The following is a 13,070-nucleotide window of genomic DNA, read 5'->3' as shown; positions in this document are numbered from 1 at the left end:
AGAGGTTTGTGGAGGGATGGATGGACGAGCCCTTGTTAGGCCTTTTTGTTGATTAGGTCTGGTTCAACAGCCTTGTTAGTTGGCCATGACCTCTCTTTCTATTTGTGGTCTCTGTGTGTTTCTGTGTGTACTGTGTGCTTGTATTCATACTAAATCCTGCTCGAGCATAAAAATGCATGTCTTTGTCTGTCTACAGCTGCCTCAGGTTTTTATTCAGAAAGATGACTTGTGAGTAAACCAGCCATTAGCAAATCAGTCAAATAACTGATGGTCAACCAGAAAGCAACCATGAAGGACTAATGAGGGCTCCGCTGTGCTCGAAAGGTTTGTACAACGTGTCGTCCGACCACATCAGAAGGCAAATGTAGCCGTTCCAAAGGCCTCACTCGAAGGTGAAGTGAAAAACTGGCTGTCAAAGAGAGTGCTGAAACGCAATGAATATTTAAATATGGGGATAATGCTGCACAATCTCCTCAAAGACATTCATAGTGTTGCATTCGTTTGTATATCGGATATTCAGGGGAATTGATTCCCTGCACCACAAAAGGACAAAGCAAGTGGTGTGCGTCTGGCCTTCTACTCAACTTGCATTCGTTTGTACACCCAAAAGGTGACAGAAGTGATTGTGTAAAAAATAAAAATAAATAAAGCTTGAGGGAGAAGATCAAACCCTACTGACTTTTTCACACACCTGGACACCTGTTGCGTGGCGGGAGCTTCTGAGGTGTCCGACAAGCACCCCTGGTGAAGCATACTGGCCCCACAAGCCTCCCCTACAGGAGTTTGGAGACTCCAGAGCTGCAGAGTGACAGAAGAAACACTCCTCCTTCACACCTCCTTCTCCCCTTCCTTTCCATCTACTCCTCTGTCACCCCCCAGGTCACACCTCACTTGCACTTCTCTGTCTTAAGTCTGTCTTCACAGCCCTCTCTATTTCACCTCCTTCTTGACCGTCTATATCTTTCCCCTGGCTCCCCGTCTTCCTTTTCACCTCATCCCTTTCTTCCTCCTTCCCTCAGTGGAACAGAGAGGAACAGAGAGGGTTCATCTGAGAGTAATGGAGCTCTGACAGGCTGATCCCTCTGCCCTCACCCCGGGGCGTGCAGCTGTGCCCGGGCTCGGCGACGCCTACCTCCCCAAACACACACAACCACACAGAAAACGACAGGAATACACCCACCTACACACATGCATGCATGCATACATTTATAGAGCTACCAAGGGAGCACACATGTGCACTTTCTTACACCTCCACACTCTGGTGCAGCACATGTGCATGTGTACAGCTTTATATAAGCCATCACATTTCTACGCCGCACCCATAAGATGCAGAAACAAGGCATGTCAGGGAGGTGATGTGATGGGGAATCACAGGTTACAGGATTTAGTTTGGCCTCGTATCAATATCAATATTCAAGTTCAAGAGATTGTTCTGGTGTTTTATGTTGTGTGTGTGCCACTGCAAAAGGTTGCGAACAAGCTTCATACCCAAAACAAGTTAAATATAATTTGACATTTCTGGCATTTGAAAAGCTTTTTTCATGCGTCATTTTGACATTTAACCACGTTTCATTCCTGTGATATCATCGTCACACTTTCGAAAAAATTGAGCAACACACAGTTATTGTGGTCGGTTTTAACAAACACATTATACCTTCAATCAGCACCAGATCTGCAAATACTGATTATTCTTAATATTGATTATCTGCTGAGTCTAAGGGGACATTTTGTCCGACCGAAACCCAAAGATATTCAGTTTATAAATGCATGAAAAATAATTGTATCATTTATAAAATAGAGAAAAACTGAAACTAGGGAATCTTTGGCATTTTTGCTTGAAGATGACAAACGATTAATCGATTCAACATTTCTTTCAGATTTTTTTTGTTGATCAACTAAATGTTTCAGCTCTCTTTGGCAGTTTACTGTATTTCCCCGTAAAGCACACATTTCTTTCCACATGCTCTCTCCCAAAGAGCCCATGAAGCATTACCTTCCCCTTTTAAGGATTTCATCTGTGCCAAGTCCATTAGTCTAATCTGAAAAACAAAAGCAGCACTTTGTTTCCTCTCTCTCTCTCTCTCTCTCTCTCTCTCTTAGTCTCTCTCCACGCACACTTGCACACAGACACTTCACGTCTTCCATCAGCACATTCACCACTAGCTGTTATCTAGGGGGTTGTGATGTGCTATTTCTCTTTGAAGGCACTGTCACAGAACGGCTTATTTCACCAGTCCTCCAGACGTATGGGCTCTCCGACTCTGGCAGGGTTTTTCCATCCAAGACAAAGAACAGAGCAGCCCTAGCCTGGCTGTCTCATTAGGAACAAGACAACAGAGGCAACACAAAAGAGACATGTATACAGTCCAGTGAAACGTGGAAGGATAAGGAAAATGTGCAGAATACATCTGTCCCTTTTCTTTTTTTGCTTCTGATCTATCTGTAGTACGATAAAACATTTCACGTTAAAAGGTTGAGTTGGTGAGCAGCTGGCTTATAAAAGCTAGCAACAGGTAAATGAACTCTCAGGGACGCTTTTAGCTGTAAGTGTGAAATATACTGCGAGGAGTGGCAGCAGGATTGTGGAGGGAATACGGATGGTTTGTGACAGAATGTTAGTGTTCAAGTGAAACCATATTTCTCAACTGTCTCCCTCCATCTGTATGTTTGACAAAAACACAAAACTGCTTGGGGTTTTCTGACAGACACACACTGCCGTTCCTTACACAATCCTTACACAACCGTCTGAAGTGTAAACATACAGCGCAGCACATCTTGCAGTTGAGGGCAGCTTATTTTTGGAAGATACAGTAGAAACCAAGAAAAGCTATGGAGTTTCTAAAGCATTGGTGTGTACGCATCTCTTATATAATGCTAAGTTTACTTTGCTTAGGAGATGCATTTGGAAAAGCCATTGATTTACGCAAACTGTACAGTTATCACGAGCACTACTTTCTCTGTCCATCATCTATGTTTTCCTTTCGATTTTATTCATAAGATTAAACCAGATCCACAATAATTCACGACCTTCTACTTCTCAGTTTACAGTCTGCTCTTCATTGGGTAAAAGCTTGTATAGAAACATACGGAAGAGTTATTAAAGTCAGATCAGTGTACATAACATGTATTTGTACTGCCCTGATAATATAAGCATTTTCTGTCTTCCTTTAGTCAAGCAGTTGAATTGTGTTGAGCTTAGTTAAAGTTATTAGGAGTCTGAAAGTGAAATACTTCTATATATAGACCCCTGTCTTCTTTTGTTTGAGAAAACTGTCCTATGTCCAATTGAACTACACTAAAAACCCAACAGAGCACAGAACCAGATGTCCAGAGACAAGGGTCTACTTCATGCACGCACGAAGCCACACACGCGTACAAATATTCGGTAAAAGGGTTTCTCTTGACCCAACAGCAGCTTCTGTGTGGTGGCAGTAGATGCAAACCAAATTCCTGTGAATACTGTGTGTGTGTGTGTGTGTGTGTGTGTGTGTGTGTGTGTGTGTGTGTGTGTGCATGTTATGTAATCCTCATTATCTCTATCACTACATCAAATTCTTATCATTAAGCCTCTCTGATATCATAGAGCATTTGGAGAAACATCAAAGTGCTACACAAACTCACTATTAAACACATAAATATGCACACATGCTAGCCTTGAACACACACACACACACACACACACACACACACACAGATAAGCACAAACACCCAAAAAAAAGGCAAACCCAAAATGGTGTTTGATTTACGACCCTCGTCATAATAAGTCTGGGACCTTCAGTCAAAAGATGTTTGATTGTATCCTTGAGCTTCCGCCATCACAGCAGCTGCCTCATGAAAAATATATTTCTGTTCTGGCTACCAAGTTCACCGGTCCACCCCCTCTTCACTCTCTCTTTCTCTCTCACCCTCGACATCTTTCACTCAGAGCAGAAACTAGTTGCCATGGCTACAATCATTAACACATCTGGCATAGTTATCTGGCACATGCACGATGAGGTGAAGCACAGACACACATGTTCGCACATCTGCACATGTACACACAACAAACAAACAACATACATGTGTACAAAAAGCATTAATATGCAGCGTTTCTCTGCGCCGTTTTCAGTTCCATGGCTGCGGTCTGGAGCTCGTGCGGGAGAGATAACGGGCCGACGCTTGTTGGGGAAAACACATCAACAGAGAACTTTCGGTCTCAGTGATAATCCTGTTGGTGAATTGAACCAAACCTCTTTTAACTTAATCTGTTGGGAAATGGAGATGATGTTGAGAATAATTGAGTCTGCATAATATCGGGATGTTCCAAACTGATATTTAGCATCCCTGTAAATATTAGTGAAACTTCACCGTCTCTGTGTAATGAAGAAGAACCTGACTAATACTTGATTTCTGAGGCTGATAGCGATTGTTGTTTATTCTTAATTCAATCTGAGTGTTTGAATACACGCAGTTTAACATGCAAATATCATCACCATCAAATATAAATGTAAGCACAGTGCACATGCTGTCATATCCACCTACCTCATGTATAAATAAAGCAACCTGTTACATTAATCATTGCATATTCTTTCAGCACCCTTTGCACTCGGCACTAATGCACTATTGTCTTACTGTCAACAGATGTTTTTTGATTATTACTAATTTCATTATCGTTTAATCTGCCGATTATAAGTCTAAAACCTAAATATGTTCATTTTAAAATGATATAAACAGGAAAACTTGTGATATATTATAATATTACATATATTCAAACTTATATATCATATTTCTGTAGTGAAAATATTTTGTTACGATCGGCCGATATGCTAGAATCGTTGATAATATTTGCTTCCTGTTTTGGTTCAGTAAATTCAAAGAAACAACCATCATGCATATATGACACTCCTGAAGATATTTATTTTTAATGTACGTAATTCTTTATATATTTTTTGACATGTATTTTTGATACTGTTTGAGCTGTTCAACGCTGTCATTGAAGAATCAGGCTGACAGCTTCACCACTGAGGATGGGGCACATATCACAGCAGCTATAAATTATTTAATGGCAAACGGAGTAATTTTCCGACTAAATAACAGATTAACTAAAGCTTGTAAAATGTATAGTGACTATCTGCTGGAGCTGTGCTGCCCTGCTTTGCTTTGGTCTTTCCCTGTCCAGCAAATCCCTGATCTCAAGGGCCACCTCCAATGAAGCTTCAGCCCAATCCGAGCTCAAGTGGTCTGGAAAATACTCTTTGTGTGTATGTGAGCGGGTTTATGTTTGTGACACTGTTTGTGTATGATCAGTGGCTTTCAGCACAAAAACACATTTATCATAGGCGAGCCCCACTGACACAACAGCATGGGAGGCAAAGGAGCAGTAATGCCTATACCACAGACAGACATGTTGAAGGTGTTTCACTGGAAACCACAAACTGAAAATCACATGTAAGTATATACATGTGAGCACAAGCACACACACACACACACACATTCCACTTCATGAGTCAAAACATGTTTCTGTGCCTTCAAACGCCTTCAATTATCAAGACATAATAACAACTCCTGAGGAAAACAACAAAATAGCTATGCATACGTTTCATACATGTGTCACACACACACACACACACACACACACACACACACACACACACACAAACACACACAGCTGTGGAGGAGTTTGACAGTACTACTGATGCCTGTGTGGTGCGTGCATTCAGCTGCCCCCACCCTAACCCCGGAGGACATCCCCTTGCCTCCCATATACACACACTATCTCTGCACTTTACATACCAGTGCTCCCTCAGCCAATCACCAGGAGCAAAACAACTAGACCGAGCAGTCGCAATGTCAGAATCATAATAATAAACGGCGACTTGTGACTGACAGACGGCCTTTCAATAAGCTTCGGTAGCATTCCAGGTGAGGCTAAACAAATATTCTTTCCACACGTCAGAGCCACACACACACACAGCTCGTGTAAGGCAGAAAGAAAAGCAAAAACACTTGACAGTAAAAACCAACCAGGTGTACAGGCTGTACTTTGTCTCTTATATAAGACAAACCCACTCAATCTCATATCTCTGAAACACGCTGAAGAATCAACACTTGATCAGAATGAAGGATCAAGTCAGAGACAACAACGTGTTAAAAACCATTAACAATATGTCAAACACGCCTTCAGTCACTTTATAATGGGTTCATCCACCTCAACCATTATTCTCACCTCACCCAACAACCTCTTGTATCCCGTACAAACACAAAAAACATGTTTTGTTGAGCCTGATTAACACTAAGACAAAGAAAGCTCTTTCTCTCTCGTACCTTTTTGCCTTTCTTCTTGCGATGGGCTGCTTTTCCGCTGCCTGCTTTCTCCTTAGCTTCCTCACTCATGTTCAGAGATCTCCCCCTGTTCCTCTCCTCACTTTCTTTTTTAAATCCAGCATGTAGGAGCTTGTGGAGTGGAGCGGCAAGCAGCTGCTGTCTTCACTGGAGGAACATTGCCACAGAAATGTCCATTTAGAAGCAGTGAAGGAAGGATTGTTCCATGCAGAGTGGGAGTGCGCGTGAAAAGAGAAGAGACTGGGAAGACTGTGCTGATGCTCTCTCTCTCTCTCCTCCTCCGTCTCTCCTCTTCCTCTCCAGGTTCACAGACACACACTCACACACACACACGCTTGCAAGCACGCTCGCCGAGGTCCACTCCCACTTGCTGCCTTTGCCGTGCGCAATTGGCGACTCTCTCCAGAGCACTCAGAGGCAGGGTGTGGAGGAAGGAGGAGAGCAGAGAGATAGAGGCGGAGGAGGAAGATGAGGAGGAGGAGGATGTTGATGTGTATGATAAAAGGAAGGAAGAAAAATGAGAAAGAGGTAGACTGAAAGAGTGTTTTCCTGGCTGGTTTTGGTGCTGCCTACCTGAGGATGAAGCGTGAAGACACTCTGCCAAAATAGAAAAGGGACAAAGACACACAAAAGATGGGTAGAGAGACACAAACGAAGAGAGACGGAGTGAGAACAGATAGAAAGAAAGAGAAAAAGAGAGTGAGGGGGAAAAGAGTGTGAAATGGTGTTACTGGTGTTAGTGAAAGAGAGAAAGAGCGTAAGGCTCAGACAGAAGAGGGGGGCGTGATCCAAACAGTCTCTTCACTCTGCCGGCTGGATGGTTTCTGCTGTTGCTCCCTGCTCAGACGTTGTGATATGAAAGGACTCTCCAGTAGAGAGAGAGAGAGAGAGAGAGAGAGAGAGAGAGAGAGAGAGAGAGAGAGAGAGAGAGCGAGAGAGAGAGAGAGAGAGAGAGGATCATTAACGCGATGCATCAGGTCCTTCCAGAAAAGGAAGTCTCCCCATGAGCCTCTGCCAGCAGGATCAGCTTACTGGTAACTGGAACAGAACAGAACTGTAGCTGGCATTGGCTGTCTGACTGGGCTGATTGAGGTGTGTGAGTGTAAAAGTGTGTGTGACATGCAGGCGTAGGGTGAAGGGGAACAGGAGACGTGCACACAAGGTGGAATTCCAAACATCATCCAGCCATTAAAATGTGTGTGACAGCTCAACAGACAGAGAGAGACTTTAAAAAGACAGAAAGACCACGCCTTCTCAGCAACAACAAGCTACAGCGCTCCACTGATTACACATCTAACTAATGAGGCAGGAGGAGAGCAAGTGGATCAGGGAGAAGGGGAGAAAATGGGAACAAAAAGCCCTGGGTGACACATCAGAGAGATCAGAGAAGGAGGGGTGAGAAACAGACAGGAGAGAGAAATTGACAGTGGGTAATGGGGAACAGGAGTGAGGTAGGGAGGGTGAGAACACAATGTGATATCAATGAAAGGAAGCATAGAGAGGATGAAAGAACAAATGAGGAGCAGACAGAGGCACAGAGAGACAGGGTTTATTGTGATTTCTTCTAAACAACAGGTTCTTTATTCTGGGGGGTATACTGGTGTTAACTATCTCTCCCGCCCTCCTGCTCCTGACGTGCTGTATGCCATCACCACCATGCTGTTTGATGTCAATTAGGGCTTGGCCTCAAAACAAAGAGATGAAGGCAAGTATCTTTACAACAATATGTTCCCAAAGGAAACACACAAGAGATACAAAGATGCATCAACTTGAAAATAATACAACTTAAAGTTTCCGCATATTTACGCGTTTCCTGTAAAAAGAGTAAGCTATGTACCATTACAGCACCTGAGGCTGTAATGGTACAACTTTAATTCAATAATGTGCAGCAAAAACTAATCTGGAGAAAATACCTACGTCCATTTCACAGGCACACATACACACACACACACACACACACACACACACACACACACACACACACACACACACACACAAATAGACATGCAGACATGCAGACACAGACACACACACGGTATCTATTAATAGCTAGCAACTGCCAGCATCTGTATCAGGTCCATACTGACAGCCAGAACTCTCCAACAGTCAAATTCACCCAAATAAAACGTGACAATAATTTGCTTCAATGGAAACACACTTGGGTGAGTTAACTTTGAATGAGGTGAACAATGACTACTAGAGCTGGACCGTTAAATCACCCAGGCTAATATATCGACCGATATCAGCTTGTTTTAGCTTTTTAACGTTTCAACGTACTGATAAATAGCAAGAAATGTCAGTATAAAATTGCCAGAAATGTAGTTTAATTGAGAGACAGGATCTCCAATACATCGTTTGGCCAGCAGAGAGCACTGACAAAGCTAATTTTTCAACTGTAAAATGTTCCTTAAATAACACAATTTAATGAATTTTCAACTAACGTATGTGTTTACGTGTTAGATATTGATCATTAATCAAGCACCAGTCGGGCTTTTGTGACATCGTACAGAAAGAAGCCAGAGTTGACCTCAGGTTCACAATAAAAAAGTAAAGGGTGCTTTGCAAAGGAAACCAAAACTCTTATTGTTGAACGGGGTACTTTAACTGAATCCATAAACACTACTGGTGGGGCAGTTTCAAGATGAAATAAAAATAGAGACGTGCTTTAATAAAGACGTTACCACACCCACTCTGTAATGACACGGAAAAGGGATTTACTTTGCTGAAATATTTATTAATCCATGCTCTACTTAAATAGATCCACCAAGATATTCTTTTCTTTTTCAACAAAACCCTGGCCGAGAGACACAACAACTGTGAAAATGAGACTATTTCCACGTGATAACTGGGTAAATGTTTGTAAGCTTGTCTGGTAGCAAAGCGGACACATCTCATTAGAGAAGGAAGATGGAGGGAGTGTGATGAGTTTACTCTCCCATCACCGCTGGCTTGGATGCACTTTGTGTACAGAAACACTGAACTAGTTCAAGTGGTGTTATGAGGTTTTTGTTTATGATAATTCTAGATGTAATGCCGTTAGGACAATTAGGTCAATTAGCATGTAGAGATGTTGCTAAATTTGATTATAATTGGGTGAGGTAATTGCACTTACTGTAAGTACAGGTCACCATTAGAGAAGAGAGAAGCTGTGCCACAGATCTTTTCATTCCTTAAATTTTGCTTAACGCCAACAAAATGATTGAATACAAATGTTACAGGAAAGAAACTGACATTAAGGTGATTCCCAAATTCCTGCAGACATTAATAAAAAAATATTTTAACCGAAAATGTCAAAGTTGTCACGCTAAGTGAAAGCTCACGACAGATTACCAGCTTTAGCACCTCCTGTGACATATGTCCTCCAGTCGAGACCATCATCCTCCCCTCTGTCATCTTCTCTTCACTCAACCTTCCCCCATCGACAACACCAAGTCCACAGAGGGAGAGGAGAGAAGGATTACAAACTGCTTCACGCATTAATCTGCAGCTTCACTCCATTTTGTGCGACAGAAAGTGTGCATGTACAGTATAGCTGATGGGGAGGTGTGCACATGCTTGATTTTGTGGGTGCTTACAGCTGATGTACGCTGTGCACATTTGTGTGTGTGTGTGTGTGTGTGTGTGTGTGTGTGTGTGTGTGTGTGTTTCAGGGTGTGGTTACTCTGACTTGGTGCCAGCAGCGGCTATCATTGATTGAGCCAGGAGGAAGCTCCATCAGACAGCCGCTCACACTGAATATAAAACCATTCACATCTGTTTGTCTCTGTTTATTGCAACATACAACTGCCGCCATTGAATAAATCTGCTTAGTTTCTCATTTTAAGAATGAGAAACTAAATTTAAAACAAATTGTTATTGCAACACACAGGCTGGTTGAAGAAGAAAAAGACCTCGCTATAATCTTTATGGAAGTAAAATGTGAAACAAGTGTGTATGCTCTGCAGACTGTAGTATGTTGGCTATTTAAGCATTTTAAATGTTTGCCTCTTCAAACCAGGGTTTGAAATGACCACCCACCAAGTGCGGCTAAATTGTTGGCAGTGGTGGTTAAAATCATCAGGCCATTCACAGGGAAAACGCAGTTAGCGCAGGTACGCGGTTAGCATATGATTTTATAGAGCTACACATTTGAAAGTTGCTTGTAAATACTATATAACACGCAACGCTATCGGCTGTAGAACCTTGAATTAATTAAATTTAAATTCAAACAGTAGCAGGCAGTGGAAATAAGTTTGTATCAGAACATGATTTCTTTGCAAAATATCAGCTATTACATAACGGTGGCGTCTATTCTTAAGAGTCTGCATGTTGCCTTACACACATGATAGCACCACAACGTTCAGCTTTCTCTTTGGACACACTTGGCTTGTCTTATTTGGTGGCTGTAGCTGTTGACCTCACTTATAAACATGTGCACACATTCTTCTGTAATACATTTTAGAGGGGGAGTTATATTTGGTGGGGATGTTTGATTTCCATGTCAAAAAGGAGTATTTCTCTCCTTGCAGTAATCCGCTAAAGATGCAGAGCGTAGCGTCCCCAAAACGAGCCGCTCCGTCCCGGATAGCGCCAGGAAAGAGAGGTAGAGATACGGATAGAAATCAAAAGAAAGAAAGAGACAAAGATGTACAGTCAAATGTGGGGACATCTTTGCCTCCTTTTGCATTTATGCTCTTGCTTAGATAATTACAAAACATTAGTTTCAGTCATTGCATTTAATATACTAAATATACTAAAGTCAAACAAGCCCCATATTCTGGAATAAAGATTTATAGCACATGTAGCCTCCCATATTGAGAGCAGCTTAGTGTGTACAGTGTGTCTACTCTGAGGCTGAGGAGTAGGTTATCATTGTAAGGAGACACTCATTAGATCACCTCGGGTACAGTAGGTTATCTGGGAGGCTATCAGTCACTATGGTCTTCCATGGTTAACAATCCTTATTAAAAGGCTTACAGTTACCATCTTATTTTTAATTACCTTGAGAAGCTCTATTGAGCTGCTAGTAATTACTATCTAAGAAACATAGCATTTACTGACAGATAAAACTAAGATGATACCAATATTATTTAGGACAGCGAGGAATGTTCAGAATGCTGAGTATAATGATCATTTAGAGAAATTAAAGATATTCTCATAGGATGTGGCCATTTAATAACAATGGTTCTAACACTAGAGACAGAGGCAGACATTATCAACTGCATTCAGATGTATCATTATACGAGTCTTTGTGGTAAGTACCAGACAATGTCAAGGGATCAAGCTGTGATATTTTAGCAGCAGTTACATTTGCCATTAGTTCGACTTTGACCATCTAAAGTTGTCACATCGTCTTCAGATCTCCAAGAGCAGAGATGAGATGGAAGTGGTCTTTTATAGGCAATAAAAAGAGATAGAAACGAGTACGAAAAGTATTTAAGATTTTCAAATAGACAAAGCCCTAGGGAAAAGAATGTGGCCACACTGACATTTGATAGCAAGAAGAGGCCAGCGCTTTCGTTTGGGAACGCTAAGGTTGTCCATTTCCACTTTATAAATCAGACCCGAGTGTAAATGTGACCTCCTATTCTGACCTCTTCCAATAAAAATCCAAAAATGTAAACCTGCTGGTGGCACCAGAGGTAAAGCCAGGAAATGTCATTCAAAGGTCACTCAGATCCATCAAACCAGACCATGAACGTCTGGACAGCATTTCACACCAATCTATCCAATAGTTGTTGAGAATGATATTTCAGGACCGACAGTGCCATCAATAGAGCTATGCCAATAACACGGCTTAAAATAATGAAAGATACATTGATTGTGCAGACTGCATGTGTCAGGAATACAGTGCTTCTTTCACTAGTCCAGGTTAATGCTAGGAGTCACACACTAATAGAAAACCTCCACTGAAATGTCTGAGGCGGCTCTGGATGATCCGCCACGACTGTAACTCAGACACGTCAGCTAGCCAGACGACGACTAAAGACACCCTATAAGCCTCCGCAGTGAAGTGTGTTCTCACATCCATCATGCTCTCATGGATCGAAAGTATCTGATTAATGTGCTATAAGCAGAGGCCACATAGGGCCTGACAGACAGCTCGACAGGGGGTTCCCATCCCAGGTTCACGATGGGAGGGGCTCCGTACAAATCAAGCGCTCTCTTCACTAGAAATCAATCCTCACATAAGATGAATGCTGGTCCCTCCATGAAAACAAGCTTCCAATGAATCATGCCAAGCGACGCATCAATCACAGAATAAAAGAGGATGCCACTTCTATCTCGTTTGGCTTGTTTATCTGGGATCAATAATTGGAAGCGACAGCAGCTCTTGTTTTATTGCAGTAATCTATAGATAATTTGCCAAGTCAAAGCTCCGCACCATGAAAATGTGTTTTTAACAATTTACCGAGCAAATGTGTCAAAACTGCATTTTCTATTAAAGATCAACATGTTTGGTCAAAGCTTAGACACACCTAACAGCACACGCGTCTGCTATCCTTATGAGGACCGGACACTAACTCCAGCCAACCTGAGCCACAAAAGGCCACTCCAATTTGCAAACCTGCCCACATGCCGAATCTCTAAAAAAAAGACAGAAAATGCAGGACCATACACATGCTCACAGTTCCTTTTTAGCTGCACCAAACCTGTACAGAGAAGAGTGAGTGTCCTTTCATGTGTGACCACAATGAGGGTTAAATTCAGACCTACTTTCCTGGGTAATCAGGTCAGGTCCGGACAGGTGCTCCCTGACTGATAAAGAG

General features: G+C 42.1%; 1 protein-coding gene across 1 annotated transcript in view; it reads right to left on the bottom strand.

The window, feature by feature from the left end:
• LOC115019773 (ankyrin-3-like) overlaps window positions 1–7,069 on the bottom strand; it is a 124,499-nt gene extending 117,430 nt beyond the window's left edge. The window contains exon 1 of the mRNA XM_029449356.1: window positions 6,304–7,069. Within this exon, the coding sequence (XP_029305216.1) occupies window positions 6,304–6,372 (69 nt within the window). The 5' untranslated portion in view covers window positions 6,373–7,069. The remainder of the gene's footprint in view (window positions 1–6,303) is intronic.
• Window positions 7,070–13,070: the final 6,001 nt, after the last annotated feature.

Source organism: Cottoperca gobio, chromosome 15, assembly GCF_900634415.1.
Source record: "Cottoperca gobio chromosome 15, fCotGob3.1, whole genome shotgun sequence".
Classification (NCBI taxonomy): Eukaryota; Metazoa; Chordata; class Actinopteri; order Perciformes; family Bovichtidae; genus Cottoperca; species Cottoperca gobio.
The sequence above is the reverse complement of the archived record's forward strand: the minus strand, read 5'-3'. Positions and strand labels throughout refer to the sequence as shown.